Below are 16,493 nucleotides of genomic sequence, written 5' to 3' on the forward strand. Positions count from 1 at the left end.
AGTAACCTGCAGCTCTGGTCCCGATCAGCTGATGGTATTTTTAGTGTGGGTCTGTCCTCAGATGCAGTAACAGCCGGTCATATGACCGCATGTCTGTAATCTGTCATGTGATGTGTCACCTGAAGGCTATAATTATCGAGGAGAGCCGAGGTCAGATTTCAGCAGACAGGACGCAGCATGGAGGAGAGCTGCAGCTCGGCCACAAGGTGACGAGTAATATCTGTGTACTACAGCAGGTAATACTTCATATAATGCTACAGTACTAATACTGCTGTTGTACTGGTACTGCTCCTACTGCAGGACTGAAACTTCTCTGCTTCAGTAGCTGGAAACTGTCTCTGGTTGTTTTTGATGTTTGAGCAGAGTGAATTTGATGGGTTTTTAATTAATGGTCAGTAAATTGATCTGAAACATGATTTCTGCTGGAGATCAATAATCAGTGTCACAAGATGGTCAGCGTGGGGATGGGGCTACAGCTCAGATAGGTTATCCTACATGTCCACCTGTGTGCTGTAACATCACAAGGCTGACAGGAAGTGGTGGTGATGATGGTGGGCGTGGTGGTAGCATGCAGCTCGGTGAGCTCCATCAAAGCACTGTGGGAGACCAGGATCAGGAGGAGGAGGGAGGAGCATGAGGAGGAGCACAAGAGGAGGACCACGAGGGGCGGGGCCACAGGCAGGTCAGACCACACCCAGTCACTTGAGCACGCTTTCTGTTGGTATACAGTGCTTGCTGGTCAAAGTGGGGATCTCCAAAAACTGCTCTATGAACCTTATAAAAATTACCCATAATCCTTTGAACTGGTTCATCTTCAGTGTTGGGACCTCTAGTCCCACCCACTTCCTGTTTCTCTCGCAGTGTTTCTACCATAGAGTAAATGAAAATTTGGTGAACCTGAAAAAAGATGAGTCAGTTTCAGAGGGGGGATGAACCCAGTGGTTATGTCCATCTCTTACATACAGTCTTGTCTGAAAGCAGCCATGTTGAATCTCTGCATCAGTCAAACTGTATCAGGACAGAATGTTTCAGCCAGTCAAGGAGAAGACTGGGGGAAACAAATTATTTAAAACAAAAAAGTGTAAAAAATAAAGTCATAAAGATCAAACACATTAAAGACAAAAACATGATGAGAAAATAAAACGAAATAATTAAGTTTGGGGGAAAAAAGGTAACTGAAGTGATGTCCCAAGTCAGACCGAAGAGGTTTCATCACTTGGTGATTTTGGTCCAGACTTGGAGTCGGGCTTTGGGAAGACCGAGCGGCGCTGGCCCGGCTAAAGCAGAAGCTGGAGACTGAGGACGGCCGGCTGGTCCTCCGGATCGAGCAGGAGGAGTGGAAGGTAACGCCCCCCTCGCAGGAAGCACACTGAACTGTCACTTCAGCGCACTGTGAGCTCGCTGCTCTGGTTTCCAGGTTCTGCCAGGCTGCCTGATCCAGCTCAGTCAGGTCCAGGAGTGGCAGATCCACCGGACTGGACTACTGAAGATCCCTCACTTCATCTCTAGCTTCCAGAACCTTCTGGTGCTCGATCTGTCCCGGAACGGAGTCGCTGAGATCCCCAAACAGATCGGTGAGCTCACCTCGATTTAATCTGCCTGTGAGCCACGTTTTCTGGTTCTGTGTGCTGTGACCTCACCTGGTTTTGGTCTCAGGAAAGCTGACCCGGCTCAGAGAGCTGCTGCTGAGCTACAACAGAATCCCGTTTGTCCCGGCAGAGCTGAGCGGGTGTGAGAGCCTGGAGAGGCTGGAGCTGGCAATGAACCGGGACCTAAATGAGCTACCAGACCAGGTGAGTCCCTGAACCTATGCCTCGTTACCGTACACCTGAAAAGTAAGGCCTGGTTCTGGTCCAGTCTGAGCTCAGGTGTGCTTCTCTCTCTGACCTTCAGCTCGGGACGCTGTCGCGGCTGCAGCATGTTGATCTTTCCATGAACGACTTCAGCTGCCTGCCTGCTTGCCTGCTCGCCCTGCCGGCGCTCGAGTGGCTCGACATGGGAGGAAACGATTAGTTATGTCTATAACTTCTGTTCCCTGAAGGAGAGGAACGAGGTACAACACATAAGTATGGGATATCACGCCCTCGCGTGTCCTGGCTGAAGAAACCTTTATTCACGCCTTTACGGCAGATGACGTGTGATGACACGCGCACGGCCCCGCCCGCACATATAGCCGCTGTCATCACAGTCATCCCTCAGTTCGATAGCCGCTCTTCACCGAGCCAACTGCTCAGTGGGGCCACCCTGTGTTGTACCTCGTTCCTCTCCTTCAGGGAACAGAAGTTATAGACATAACTAATCGTTCCCCTTCAGTCGATTCACTCGGTACAACACATAAGTATGGGACATATATACACGCCCCGCCGAGCAGCCACCGAACCGGAACGGGACCACCACAACCTTAGTGAGTGGTAGACCCAGCAGAAAGGACAGCCTGAGCCACCGAAGGGGCCGTAACGTCCAGCCGATAAAACCGCACAAAAGTGTGCAGCGACGCCCAACTAGCCGCTGCACAAATATCAGCCACAGGCACCCCTCTAAAAAGAGCCCACGAGGTCGCCATCCCCCTGGTGGAATGAGCTCCCACCCCGTGGGGCAACGCAAAACCTCTGGTGCCGTATGCCAGCGAGATAGCTTCTACAATCCAGTGGGACAGCCTCTGTTTGGACAGAGCTCTACCTCTATTCGGATTAGCGAAGCAGACAAACAGCTGGTCACATAAACGCACATCCCGAGTGCGCTCAATGTAGGTGCGTAGCGCACGCACCGGACAAAGAGAATGCACCCTCCCCTGCTCCTCAGATTCAAAAGGAGGGGAGCAAAAGCTCAACAACTCAAACTCCATTGAACTATAAGATGCAGGCATGATCTTGGGAAAATAGGCAGCATTCGGACGCAATACGACCTTGCGGCCATCAGGAGAAAACTGTGTGCAGGCAGGATGCACAGACAGCGCATGAAGGTCACCCACTCGCTTCGCTGAGGCCAAAGCGAGAAGTAATGCGGTCTTATACGAAAGAAATTTCATATCCACAGACTCAACGGGTTCAAACGGTGGGCCACAAAGGGCCTCCAACACCAAAGACAAGTCCCAAGCAGGGACACTGGACTTAAGCACGGGCCTCAGCCGGCGAACCCCTTTCAGAAAACGCACGGCGAGGGGATGTGCACCTGGTGTCACCCCGTCAAAACCGATATGACAAGCAGATATAGCCGCTAAATAAACCTTGATTGTCGAAAACGAAAGGCCTTTATCCAGCAGCTCCTGCAGGAATGTCAAAACATCCACAATAGAGCACTGAAATGGGAGAGTGTGGCGGTCCTGGCACCATCGCTCGAAGGCTCGCCATTTGTAAGCGTACAAGCCTCTAGTAGACGAGGCTCTGGCGCTCTGAATTGTCGCTATCACACTAAGTGGCAAACCCTTAGCAACCAAGTTTAACCTCTCAGCAGGTAAGCATGAAGGCGCCACAGATCCGGGCGCGGATGAAACACTTCCCCTCCCGCCTGAGAGAGGAGATCCCTGCGGAGAGGAAGCTGCCAAGGACTTGCTGCAAGCAGGCTGATTATTTCCGCATACCACGACCTCGTGGGCCACCAAGGGGCCACCAGGATCAGAGAGAGGGAATGCCGACGCACCCTCTCCAGAACCGGAGATATCATTTCCACTGGGGGAAATGCATACAAGAGCACGTCTGGCCATTGGTGCGCTAGCGCGTCCAAGCCCAAGGGTGCATCGTGGTCGATTATGGAGAAGTACAGGGGGCAGTGAGTATTTACCCTGGAAGCAAAAAGATCTATTTGCGCCTCGCCAAATAGATCCCAAATCCGAGCCACTATCGAAGGGTGTAACCTCCATTCTCTCACCAGAGGACCCCCCCTGGAGAGAAGGTCCGGCCCCAGGTTCAGGTGGCCCGGGACATGGGTGGCTCTTAGAGTCAGAAAATGAACACTGCACCATAACAGCAGAGAGCGAGACAGCTGCAACAGGGGAAGAGAGCGTGTTCCTCCCTGCCTGTTTATGCAAGACACCACTGTTGAATTGTCCGTCCTGACTAAGACATGCTGGCCCTGCAGGACTGGACGGAAATGCTTTAGAGCTAAGAACACTGCTAACAGCTCTAAGTGGTTGATGTGCAGCTGGCGCTGAGCCGCGGACCAGATCCCTCTCACTGCCAACAAGCGCAATATCGTCTGGAAACGCAGTCTGCGTCCCAGCTGAAATTGAGCGAGGCAGCGATGAAACGCGGCCACTCTGTGCTCCGACAAACGTGCGCGGCTGGAAAGAGAGCATATTTCCAGACCGAGAAAAGTGATCTGTTGACCCGGGATTAGCGAGCTCTTTTGAAAGTTCACAGAGAACCCCAGTGTCTGAATGTGTGACAGAACTAGCGACAGCTGTGTCTCCGCCTGTTCTCCGGAGCGAGCTACGAGAGCCCAGTCGTCTAGGTAGGCCAAGATGCGGATGCCCCTCTCCCTGAGGGGCGCTAGCGCTGCCTCGGCACATTTCGTAAAGGTGCGGGGAGCGAGCGACAGCCCGAACGGCAGCACTAGGTATTCGTAGGCTACGCCCTCGAATGCAAACCTCAGAAACTGCCTGTGTTTCGGGTGTATAGCGACATGGAAATAAGCATCTGTCAGATCGATTGTCGCAAACCAATCTCCCGGGCCGACTGCACTCAAGAGCTGTCTGAGTGTTAGCATCTTGAACCTGTACGTTCGCAGATACGTGTTCAAGACTCGCAGGTCGAGGATGGGACGAAGCCCTCCCCCTTTTTTCGGAACGACAAAATAACGGCTGTACCAACCTTTGTCCGTCTCCGAAGCGGGGACCACTCGTATTGCTCTTTTCTGCAATAGCGCCCGTATTTCCTCTCTGAGTATCATGGCTGCCTCGGAGTTGACAATCGTGTTTACAACTCTTTGGAAACGAGGCGGCTTGACCCGGAACTGCAACCGGTAACCCATGGCAACGGTTTGCAGCACCCACGGAGAGGGGGCGCAAGCGCGCCACTGAGGGAAGTGAGCAGCCAGCCGGCTGACCTGCAGCACCGACGGCGGGGCGCCGTCGCCCCCCAGTGTGTCTGCAGGGGACTGCATCCCCTGCCTGACCTGGCTCATTTCGCCTGCAGGTTGAGCATTTGTGATTGTTTGAGAATAAACAACACTCTTTATTGATTGTAACATGGAAACATGTACATTCATACATTTTGTTGGATGCACCTTTTCTGGGGCACAACAACGAAAAACAGCGGGAACACTCGATGTGGTCGCTTGAACATTTAACACACCTGAACCGGGAGTTACCTGAGGCAATGTGTGTGCAGGGGTTTTGTGCTTGGGAGACAGCGATAGGAAAGTGCAGCGCCTTCTGGGGCTGACAACCTGAACAAAACTTAAGCGGCACCTCTTGTGCGGCAACAGAGGGGTAAAAACAGCGTCTCCCTGCTGCTGGACCCCTTCTCCACTCGAAACCACGGCTAGGAGGGCCGAGGCTTCTTCCTCCTGGGCGTCGGGTCCCGTCGGGGGCCCGAGGGTGGGCCTTTGCCCCAGGCCGACTGGCGTGGAGCTCGGGCCGGAGGACGTGCTCCCGCCGGCGGCACACCCACTCCAGCAGTGGGCGCCGGTCTCTTGCCAGCCGTCAGAGGAGCGGCGGGCCTGTGAGAGCTAGCTGTGGGCTTGGGCTGGGGCTGGCGTCTGGGGATGATGTCGCGCAGAGCTTCCGTCTGCTTCTTCCTCAGATCGAATCTAGCCTGAATGGCTTCAAGTGAATGTCCGAATAACCCAGCCGCAGACACTGGTGCGTCCAGATACACAGCTCTGTCCCTATCCGGGACGTCGGAGAGGGTCAGCCACAGGTGCCTCTGAGCCACTACTGTCGAAGCCATCCCTCTGCCCAGGGAGAGCGCTGCACAGCGAGACGCACGGAGGATGTAATCCGTGGTGACTCTGACCTCGTTAAGAAGAGGTGACAGCGGGCTGTCATCAGGAACCAGCGATCCAAGCTCCGCCAGGCACATTGCCTGGTACGTCTGGAGCATGGTGACGGAGCTCATGGCGCGAGCAGTGCCGGCCTGAGCCCGATAAATCTTCTCCAGCTGCGAGGCCGAGAATCTGCAGTGCTTGGATGGCAGAGTTGCGGGGCCACCGACACCATGGTTATGGGACGGGGCCAGATAAGCAGCCAGAGACGGCTCCATAGGGGGTGGGTTAGCTAAGCCAGCTCCCTCGGCGCCGCCCAATTCCATGTACTGTCCATAGCCGGGCACAGTGACGCGGGTAGACAGAGGTTTGTCCCATGACGCTGTTAGCTCGCAGAGAAAGTCTGGGAACATGGGAAGGCAGTTTTTGGCCGTTGCGGGCTCCGGTGGGAGGAAAAACCCCGCGAACCGCGACGGCTTCCGAGCTGGTGGAGGAGAGGGCCAGTCCACCTGCAGCTTCTCAGCAGCACGGCGAAACAGGGAGAAAAGAGAGGTGTCATCGTGGCCGACCGGCGCAGCAGCGGCGGCACATTGGGCCGACAATGAGCTCTCCTGCTCATCCTCCGACAAACCATGGATGTCCAGGCCGATGTCCAGCACGTCATCGTCTTCCTGGGGAGCGCTGGCGGGCTTCAACCCAGGCTGAAGCCCGTCAGCGCCCCTGCATGGTTCCGGCCCGTCATCGGCTAACCCGTCAACGTATTCCATGTGGTCAGCCCAGCTAATCGCGGGGACATCGACCGGAAAATCCTCGTCTTCGGACTCGGACGAAGCCGGGGCTCCAGACTCGGAAAGAAGAGGGTCATGCCGTGCGACAGCCGAGCGTCCCAGCACTCTTTCCACAAACGTCACCCGTCTTTCCAGGGTCGAGCGCCGGAGCTGGCGACAAAACGCACAAGCTTCGGGCTCCGTCAACGCTCTCCTAGCGTGGACGATCCCCAGGCAGACAGGGCAGGCATCGTGCTGGTCGCTGTCGTGCAAAGAGAAACCGCATCCCTGAGGACAGGGGCGAACAGAAGATTTCTGCTTTGCTCGCTTCGGTTTGGAGTCCATTCCAAAACGCAAAGCGAAACGCTGCACAAGAAAAACTTGAAAATAGCGCTCCGCGGGCAGCCTACGCACCAGCTGGGCGGTGGAGGCTAACACCAACAGGGGCAGTTAAGCTAAGTTCAAGTTGGCAGACAACGGAGCTAACTAGCAGCAGCTAGCTAGCCCAACTCAGCAGAGGTGTTCTCAGCGAGGTGAAGAGCGTAAGAACTGAGGGATGACTGTGATGACAGCGGCTATATGTGCGGGCGGGGCCGTGCGCGTGTCATCACACGTCATCTGCCGTAAAGGCGTGAATAAAGGTTTCTTCAGCCAGGACACGCGAGGGCGTGATATCCCATACTTATGTGTTGTACCGAGTGAATCGACTGAAGGGGAACTGCCTGCATCACTTACCTGAAGACATACACAGGTAGGAGCTGGGACATGGCCTAAGCTCCATGTTGAGTCTGTTTCCACAGGCACTGCTAGTTTAGAGACTTATTCCTCATGAAGAACGAAAAACAAGACAGAACATCTTCAACCGGTCTTTTACTCGCTAACGAGGAAAGGCTTGGTCAGAACCAGGGTGTGAAGCTAAATGCTCCTCACCTGTCTCCAGACCAACTCCTTCAAAGAGCAGCTCTTCTCGCAGCTATTTATTGACAAACTGTTACAATATACATCACAGCACAAGCACCTCCCACCGTGAAACCCCCCAATGGTTCTAACAGACAAGGCACTGTGTGTATGTGTGTGCACGTGTAAGCACGTGTGCAAGAACTTGTGTGACCTCCTGCTCACCAAAAGGATCATAAAAGCAGAAAGCTTCCCAAACATCAAACAGAATCTTCAGATATGATGTATCTACAATAAAACCCACGTCAGCCTCCCCCAGCACTAAATTGGCTGGAGAGGTGGTCAGACAAAGGAATGTCTTTGATCCTATAGTTTAAACTAAGACTTTAGAAATTTTACAAAATTTGACTTAACACTCAACCGCCTTTCTGTCAACAGCCAGTGATCATGTGTTTGTCCTCAGGATGGAGGTGCTACACACTCTGTGGCTGCAGAGGAACGAGCTGGAGAAGCTTCCGGAGAACATCGCCAGAATGAGGAGCCTGGACACGCTGGTGCTCAGCAGCAACAGGCTGAGAGACATTCCACCGCTCATGGAGGGCATGTCCAGCCTCAGGTGAGTCTGGCCATCCTCACGCACCTGCCCTCCGTCTGTCTGGCATCACTCACTTCTTCGCTTCCTCGGAGCAGGTTTGTGAACTTCCGGGATAACCCCCTGACTCTGGACGTGACGCTGCCGAGCAGGAAGGCGGTGGCTGAGGAGGAAGAGGAGGAAGATGACAGGGAGATGTTCGGGAAAGAGTTCATGCTCATGTACATCCAGGAGGCCCGAAAGAGAGCGTACGCCGTGCTCAACGTGCACTGCGTCAACCGTTAGTACTGAGCATGCTCACTGACCTGCGTGCGCTAACACGCTAACCTGTGTGTGTGCCAAACATCTCATGAGGGCAGTGACCCTCAACGACGTCAACAAACAGGAAGCTAAACCCCAACTGACCCCTCTGACCTCAGGTTATTAAAGAGTGATGTCAACAATAACCACTGCGTTGTTCCTGCCATTCGGCACCATTTCAGGGTGATAACGGGGAAAAAAGTCACACTTCAGCATTTCGCGTAGCTGTTGTTCAACAACAGCTACTTAAAATACTAGAATAATACACTGGACTAGCTCAGGATATGCACTTCCTGTTCCAGAAGTGGGGTTTATAAGCGTTGTAAATGTGGCGTCACTTTTGTATTTACATTTTCTAAGAGCTGAAATGTTCCTGCTTACTCTGTAAATCTGTTTGAAGAAGTGTTGGAATGATCAAGTCATTCCACTTCACGTTTTTATGATTAAAAAGGAAGTTGAATTAAATTTGACCTGTTTTTTAATTAAATTTACTCACTTCAGTTAACCATAAACATACATAGAAAAAAATTTATTTAGTTCACTGTGAAAAAACAGAGAACCCTGCCCTGTACACAACCAACGAGAACCCCGCCCCATACCCAACTGAGTTTCATTAGATCGATCAGATCAGATGGTGAATTAAGGCGTTTACCATCCTTAATTCACCATTCAAAAAAAATACATCTAAAAGAGCTTTAGAAGCTGGATGTATAAACCTGAATTTAAATTTTATGGATTTATGAAGTGACTCTCTCAGAGTGTCTGCAGGTTAAACTGAAGGTGCTCACCAGTATCAGCTTTTGGGTTTGATACCAACAGCACACTTATAACTTTAAATTTACATAGCTATTTGGGGCAGCATGGGGGCACGGTGGTTAGCACTGTTCCTTGCGTGGGTTCTCTCCGGGAACTCTGGCTTCCTCCCACAGTACAAAGACATGCAGTTAGTGGGGTTAGGTTAATTGGAAACTCTAATTTGCCCATAGGTGTGAATGAATGTGAACAGTTGTTCGTCTCTGTGTTAGCCCTGCGACAGACTGACCACCTGTCCAGGCCATACCCTGCCTCTCGCCTTATGTTAGCTGGAATAGGCTCCAACCCCCTCACAACCCTGAAAAGGATAAAAGGATGGCTGGATAAATATTTGATGTTAAAATTCATATTTTCCTAGTTTTACATTAGTTGTATCACTGCACAGCTGCAAAACCCAACCAGCCACTAAGCTTATTATTTCTACCCTTTACATTTTTATATAAATTATATATAAAGCACAACATAAAAAAAATGTCAGTTCATTTTGAATTTATCATAATTAACATTTAGTTTTGAATAGTTTCGTTGCTGCCTGACAAGTTTAGAATATAAAGAATGTTTTAGAGATTGCAGCCCACAACTCATGCTTTCATTAAAACTATGCATAACCTTTTACTGTGAGAAAAATTAACAAGCAGGACATTTCATGCTTAAATCAGCCATTATTACTCACACGTGTAGACCACACCAAGGTTTTTCAACATGTTTACACTGTAATTGAGGGAAACTGTCCCAGAGGACCAATCAAGGGACCCTTTCAGAGGGATCTCCATAACAATTCAGGGACACGACACAAAGACTTTAATCATTAAAAGTGTTTTCATACAAAAATGTGGTGTAGAATATTCTAAGTTGGGCTTGTCTGGATTTCAAGAACTCAGATCACTGACTCAGTTTAGGCTAAAATAATGGAGGCATACAGAATATTTGGCCTGTGTTTATATCAAACCCTCATTTCTGTCTTTGGGGCTGAAATGGCACCGTATACGAGGAACAACCCGACATCATTTGAATGTTTTGTTGGTTTCAGCTGACACGATTTTCTCTTTGAATGTTTCAGAGTCCGATGGTGAGTCCGATGACGAATCCTCAGCATGAAATACGGCCCCATGTCTTTTTTTCTTCTTCTGAGCTTCTCCCTCTTGAAGACACTTCCACAAAGCCACACTTGTGTTTTTATTTTGAAAGACTTTAAGTGGACAAGCAGGACGAGTCAAACTCCAGAAGTTTTCCAGCTATAGAATAATCTATGATTGTGCCATGTGACAGGCAGATTTTAGTGAGCATGCTCAGTGTCGCTTGTTGGAAGACTGCAAACGTTTTATGTACATGAGGAAAAAAACACTTTAATATAAACAGAAAACACCTGAGCATGTTCAGTCTGACTTCCTGTAACTTAAAACTCAAAATTGCAGCTTACAATCAAACAATCAGGAGGAGTGGGGGGTGAGGGGTACAGCGGTCAGCAGGACATTCTCCAGCGTGACATCACTGCTGATGTAACGAGTCAGTTTGCTGCTGAATCCTTTCATCTGCAGGAAGTGACACCTGCCGTGGTCGATCAGCTGTTTGCATAGACGGCCGAGCTGCTCACGTTCAGAAGCCGACAGAAACCTGTCACGCACAGACGTGCACACACATAGACACACAAACACAGTGTGTTAGTTCAGTGTAAACATGCAGACAGTCCTGATTATTATACACTAGGAACATTAAACTCTAGCCCCTCCTTCTCCTCCTGTAGACCCTCCTTTTCTTCCTGTAGACCCTCCTGCTCCGAAGCTTGATTTTCATGTTCATCACTTGTGCACTGATGAGATCAGTGTATGTGCAGTGTCAGTCCTCCGTGTTTAGCCTGTGTGACACGCTGACATCAGCTCGTCACAGACCTTATACTGAATAGAGCTAATAAATATTTAGAAAAAGGATTTCCAGCTGCTTCGTGAATCTATGGATCACATGTGTGAACTGAAATAAATCCACTCTCCTGTCCTTCACTTTGTCTCTGCAGCTGATTCTGAACATAAAACACTGACATGCTGCTGACTTGTGCTGATAGGTTGGTTAAACCTCCTTAAAGCCCAGCACAAGCTGCTCGATGTGGTGTTTGAAGGTGCTGATGTGAATCAGTAAAGAGGGATTATTCTTAACTGTGGATCATGCAAAGCTGCTCTAAAATAAAACCAGAGGAACGAAGACTTCTTCAAATCTTCATTGAGTAAATCTGATTTTTTTTTCTGAACTACAGAAACTTTCTACTTCGGGCTGGGTCCATACAACCATCGGTGACAGGTTTCAGGGTCAGAGGTCAAATATTTACCCATTCACAGCGTCTGTCTCTTCTGCTGGTTCGTGCTCTTCGCCATGTCCTCTCTGATTGGTCGGTCTGAGTCCACACGTGGCCCAACTGGACATCCGACAGAAAGCAGAGAACTCCCGCGCCCCGAGTCCTCTCTGCAGAAAGAACTGCTGCCCGACGTAGTGACGCCAATCACAGCGATGGTGGCAGCACAGTGCCACTGTCAGGCCCAGCACTGGGCCAGGACCACAACCTGTTGGTGCTGATCCAAGACCCCCTCCTGACCTTGGCTCAGATGGTTCTGATGGTCTGAGGCGTTTATGGGGCGGTTCTTCTTCCTCCGACTGTCCTGCAGTTTCCAGCAAACAGCGCAGAGCCAGATCTGAGAACGGAACCAGAATATGATGAGACTAGACAAGTACTACAGAAATGCTAGTTTCCAGGTGGATGCTGGTGTACTTCAGCTGAAGTTCTGAGAAAAACATAAACTGATCTCCAGGTTTTGCCCTGCAGGTAAAACCAAACCCATCATGCTTCAGCACAGGTGGAGGTGTACTGCCATCAGAGAGCAGGATGGAGCTTGCAGGAACCAGCGTAGAGCAGCAGTTACTGCGGAATTATGAGCCGGATGTTGCTTACCACCAATCAGAGCTGACAGTTTTTTGGCTGTTCTCACCTGTCGCCGCTCCACACAGGTGTTTACCAACTCCGACCAGAGGCAGTTTCTTCTCGCAGAGCAGAGGGACTTTACCTGAAAGCATCACAGAAACAGGTCAGGAGAGGTCAGAGCACCACAGTGTCCAGATGTTCCTGTCTTACTTAGATCCAGATGCTGAATGTCCACCTGCAGCCTCTCAAACTGAACTCCAGCATCCTGATGTTTCCCGTCCACCTGCAACAGAACGCACCTGTTTCACCTATCAATCAATCAAACTGATCAGCTGCTTTCGGTCTTAATCACAGTCTGTACATAAAAGATGAACACACCATCGGTGTGTGAGGTGTGAATCAGAGGAACGCCGACATGCGACAGCGACGCTTCCACTTTTATTTTAAAGCCAGAAATGAAAATATGGAAAGCAGCAGGTGAGCAGGCGGGGTTCTGAAGGTACTTGGGTTGTCGGGGTTTTGGGTTTGAGTTTAGGGTGAAGTGGATTTCAGAATCAGGGCTGTACCTTGAACCGGGTGCTGCAGCGCTCCACCAGCAGCAGCTGCAGGTCTTCACAGGTCTTCAGATGCTCGCAAGTCTTCAGGGCCTCGTGGATCCAGTGGGACAGCTTCCCTCGACCCGCTCCGAACTCCACAAAGCACCGCCCCCTTCCCAGCAGCCCCAGCTCCTCCATGTGACCTAAGATGGAAGACTGAGCACACCCGGCAGGTCAGACGGAGATTAGTTTTACTTCTCAGTTTAATTCTTCAGCATGGAAATGAGATGAATACACAGACTAATGGTGCTGTCACCTAGTCTACCTGCTGCTTCAGGTGTTTGTGGGCGGAGTCTCCATTCTTTGGATTGTGGAGCTCGTTGTGGAGGGCGGGGTGAGACTGGACGCTGTCCTCCAGATCACACTGCAGTCCTACAACAACAGCAGGGATACCAGGAGAACATCCGCTGATTTACAAAATGTCCAAAAACTTTAAGAGTCACACTTAACCCTAACCCAAATTAAACCCGAACTAAACATGACCTGAACCAAAACTAAAACTGACCTAAATTCAAACTAAACCTTAACCTGAAACTAAACCGAAACGAGACCTAACCCCAAATAAATCAAAACTAAAGCTGATCTGAACCCAAATTAAAGCTGACTTAACCCTGACCTAAGCAAAAACTAAAACCAACCCTGACCTAAACTTAATTTACACCCACTTTAAATATAAACTGAATCTAATCCCAATCCTAACCTACTCAGTGAAAAGACTGTCAGTTTTGTGATGTTTTGTGTCACATCAGCCAAACTGAAGCAGTCGTGTGAGATTGTGAGTACTTCAGCCATCACTGATCACTGGATCTCAGCAGCTCACCTTTGAACGCTGTCTTCAGTTTATCCACCAGAGTTTCCAACTCAGTCCTGCTGAGCTCAGACAGACTCACCTGTAACACATCACCATTATGATGTCACTATCATGATGTCACCATCACTGTCATCAGTGGTTATTATAGTATTTACTGTGCTGGTTTGTGCGTAATGAAGAAGTGTGTGATTGTGTGTGTAGACGCTGCTGTCCATTCTCGGTGCTTCCTCTGTTGTGAAACAAACTGTTTCCTGACAGTGTGTGTGTGAATCGAGCTGCTGTTGGTCTTTAGAGATCAGTGAATGTCTGCCTGGATGAGGCACTGTGAATCAAAGCGTCTGCAGATGTTTTACTTTACCAGTTCTTCTTTGATCAATCAGCATTCGACCACAAAACACCAACGTAAAACCACGAATCAGCTTTCTGTAAGCTGAGACTCCGTGTTAAATAGCCACGGGGCAGGTGAGTCGTTACCTGTCGAAGCGTCTCATCTCCATCAGCGGATCCAGCGTTGATGTTTTCGACAAAGTAAACCTGCAGGAGATCAAACGTTCATCTCTGTGGAAACACTTGGATAAACACGCAATCGCTGATCAACTGATGGATCAATAGCGTCTCACCGGTTTGGCTTTCTCTCTGGAGTTGCATTTCTTCAAGTGTTTCTGGAGTTTGTCTTCACTCACGGTGCTGAAACACATAAACAAGCAGAGTAGGATCAATAGCTACCAGTGATCAGCTTCCTGTAAGCCGATCAATGACCTGATTGATGACTGATGTGTTGTCACTCACTGTTTGGGGTCCAGAGGACAGACGATCCTCCTGCTGCCACCCCCGTCCTCCTCCTGGAAACAGGAAACACATCACAGGCTCATGACATCACAGCTGATCGACATCATTGATCTTCTCAAACTCGCTGATATCTGCAGCACGGGTCAGTCTGCCTGCTCAGATGTGAGCTCAGACCGCCCCACTGATTTCTGAAATCTGGACGAACTCGTCATCGCTTCATTTACGCTCGTAGCTTTCCACGGTGAGTTTTTTTCAGGACGTTATCCGGTGTGTCCATGGCAAGTTCGGATCTGGAAAAATTAAGAAAAAATTACGACTTCTTCTTCATCACTTCTATTGTTGCAGGATAGGATCAAAGTCTTCTCCGTGGTATCGATCATTGTATTCTAGTACGGTGGCAAGCCCAGTGCCAAATCCCCACAAAGACATCTGCAGCAGTGAGTCCAGAGCGCAGACTGACCCGTGTTGTTAAACCTCATACAGAACCCCATTACCTCACAATCACGAGTACTGAGCCTGCAAATAAATTAATGCATCAGATTTCTTCATACAGCTTCAAATGTTCCAACTCTAGCAGCTACAAACGGCTCACCTGCACTGAGCCACCGCAGACTCTTCAGGCATAACCTTGTGATCATCATCATGCCATTGCAAGCTATATGATTCCTATGGTATGTCTACATGTGTGTCGTATACACAAGTGTACAGTATAGTCTGAATAAAGAGATCTTCATTCTGTGTGTGCATGTATTACATTAATGTAGTGCACACGTCATCATGATCTGTGGTTTGATCTGTAATAAGATATCCGACTTCATTCCAGACAGTGAGATATTAAGACTATATTGTAATCACTCCCCCGTCCAAATCCTTGAATTCAAGTGTTCCATCACTTCCATGTCCACGGGTGTATAAAATCAGCATCTGGGCATGCAGACTGCTTCTATACACATTTGTAAAGAATGGCTCGCTCTCGGGAGCTGAGTGAGCTCCAGCGTCATGCTGTGATAGGATGCTAGAAGTGTCTTTGCGATATCCACAGCCAGCTGTTAGTGGGATTATAACCAAGTGGAAACGACTGGGAATGACAACAACTCAGCCATGAAGTGCTCGGCCATGCAAATCACAGACTGGGCTCAGAGGATGCTGAGGATCATAGTGCACAGAGTTCACAGACTTTCTGCAGAGTCAACCTTTACAGACGTCCAAACTTCACATGGCCTTCAGATTATTTTAAGAACAATGCGTGGAATGGGTTTCCATGGCAACCAGCTGCATCCAAGCCTTACATCACCAAACAAATAGCAAAGCATGTGCCACTGGACTCTAGAGCCATGGAGACGTGTTCTCTGGAGTGACCAATCACGCGTCTCCGATGGATGAGAGTAGGTTTGTGGTTGCCAGGACAACGGTACTTGTCTGACTTCACTGTACCAAGCGTAAAGTTTGGGGGAGGGGGTTTTATAGTGTGGGGTGTTTTCCAGGAGTCGGGTTCCACCCCTTAGTTCCAGTGAAAGGAACTCATCATGCTTCAGCAGACCGACACACTTTGGACACTTTCATCTTTGCGACTTTGTGGGCATACTTTGGGGATGGCCCCTTCTTGTTCCTGACCGGTCCACCTGGAGCCAGATCACACCTGAGCAAGTGACTGTATCCGTGAACTCACCATGGTCGCGTGCTCCCCGCAGTACTTTCTGCCTTTTCCCGCCACCATCTTACAGAAACGCTTCTTCTTCTGCACGAAGAAACAGCAGCGGCTGGGCTCCGGGGCCGCCATGTTGTAGGACACGAAAGCAGCTGCCTTCAGGGGCCCGATGGAGTGTGGGAAATACCACCGAAGAAGGAACACCACGTGGTTTACTGCGTAAAAACATGACGGCTGTCTAATAGATGGTATTTTTTTATAAATCACTGAAATGATTTTACTGTAGTTTTACCTGTATGGTTCGCGATCCCGTTTGGGTTTCTCAGCGTCAACTTAAAGAACAATTTAAAATTACCAATCTGATGATCCAGCTCTTAAAGTTTTTTCACTAAAGTCGAAAGTTAATTTTAATCCGCAGAAACGTGTCCTTATACTTTAAGAGTTTACTTT

General features: G+C 49.7%; 2 protein-coding genes across 7 annotated transcripts; one reads left to right on the forward strand and one right to left on the reverse strand.

Moving 5' to 3' along the window:
* Window positions 1–16: 16 nt before the first annotated feature.
* lrrc39 (leucine rich repeat containing 39) lies at window positions 17–11,487 on the forward strand. 4 transcript variants are annotated; one of them, XM_040039887.1, is made up of 10 exons: window positions 17–236; window positions 526–682; window positions 1,235–1,343; window positions 1,418–1,574; window positions 1,657–1,793; window positions 1,894–2,004; window positions 7,406–7,440; window positions 8,050–8,202; window positions 8,277–8,458; window positions 10,352–11,487. In XM_040039887.1, the coding sequence occupies exons 2-10, from the start codon at window positions 546–548 to the stop codon at window positions 10,387–10,389; spliced, it is 1,059 nt and encodes a 352-aa protein (XP_039895821.1). In that variant the 5' UTR covers window positions 17–236; window positions 526–545; the 3' UTR covers window positions 10,390–11,487. The 4 variants fall into 4 exon arrangements, 3 of the variants coding, with proteins under 3 accessions (XP_039895821.1, XP_039895820.1, XP_039895822.1); XR_005697021.1 differs by having other exon boundaries at window positions 17–682; window positions 8,277–8,597; XM_040039886.1 differs by having other exon boundaries at window positions 17–682.
* Window positions 8,234–16,455, reverse strand: trmt13 (tRNA methyltransferase 13 homolog). Of its 3 annotated transcripts, none has more exons than XM_040039884.1 (12): window positions 16,065–16,284; window positions 14,396–14,448; window positions 14,227–14,293; window positions 14,081–14,140; window positions 13,616–13,685; window positions 13,061–13,167; window positions 12,766–12,951; window positions 12,410–12,482; window positions 12,267–12,341; window positions 11,612–11,972; window positions 10,720–10,905; window positions 8,234–8,341 (listed from the first exon to the last, which is right to left on the reverse strand). In XM_040039884.1, exons 1-11 carry the CDS (start codon window positions 16,173–16,175, stop codon window positions 10,722–10,724), a joined length of 1,347 nt encoding a protein of 448 aa, XP_039895818.1. In that variant the 5' UTR covers window positions 16,176–16,284; the 3' UTR covers window positions 8,234–8,341; window positions 10,720–10,721. The 3 variants fall into 3 exon arrangements, with proteins under 3 accessions (XP_039895818.1, XP_039895817.1, XP_039895819.1); XM_040039883.1 differs by lacking the exon at window positions 8,234–8,341 and adding an exon at window positions 16,336–16,455 and having other exon boundaries at window positions 9,868–10,905; window positions 16,065–16,258; XM_040039885.1 differs by lacking the exon at window positions 8,234–8,341 and having other exon boundaries at window positions 9,868–10,905; window positions 11,612–11,939.
* Window positions 16,456–16,493: the final 38 nt, after the last annotated feature.

This window comes from Simochromis diagramma, unplaced genomic scaffold, assembly GCF_900408965.1.
Source record: "Simochromis diagramma unplaced genomic scaffold, fSimDia1.1 OVJJ01000026.1, whole genome shotgun sequence".
Taxonomy (NCBI): domain Eukaryota; kingdom Metazoa; phylum Chordata; class Actinopteri; order Cichliformes; family Cichlidae; genus Simochromis; species Simochromis diagramma.

Bases quoted from the DNA above. Each gene is read 5' to 3' on its own strand.
- lrrc39 (XM_040039886.1), top strand. From the start codon at position 546: ATGATGGTGGGCGTGGTGGTAGCATGCAGCTCGGTGAGCTCCATCAAA. The intron at 7,441-8,049 runs GTAGGAGCTGGG...GTTTGTCCTCAG, and splicing joins TTACCTGAAGACATACACAG to GATGGAGGTGCTACACACTC. The intron at 8,459-10,351 runs GTTAGTACTGAG...TGAATGTTTCAG, and splicing joins CAACGTGCACTGCGTCAACC to AGTCCGATGGTGAGTCCGAT.
- trmt13 (XM_040039884.1), bottom strand. From the start codon at position 16,175: ATGGCGGCCCCGGAGCCCAGCCGCTGCTGTTTCTTCGTGCAGAAGAAG. The intron at 14,294-14,395 runs GTGAGTGACAAC...TATGTGTTTCAG, and splicing joins TGTCCTCTGGACCCCAAACA to CACCGTGAGTGAAGACAAAC. The intron at 11,973-12,266 runs GTGAGAACAGCC...TTCCGTTCTCAG, and splicing joins CCTGTGTGGAGCGGCGACAG to ATCTGGCTCTGCGCTGTTTG.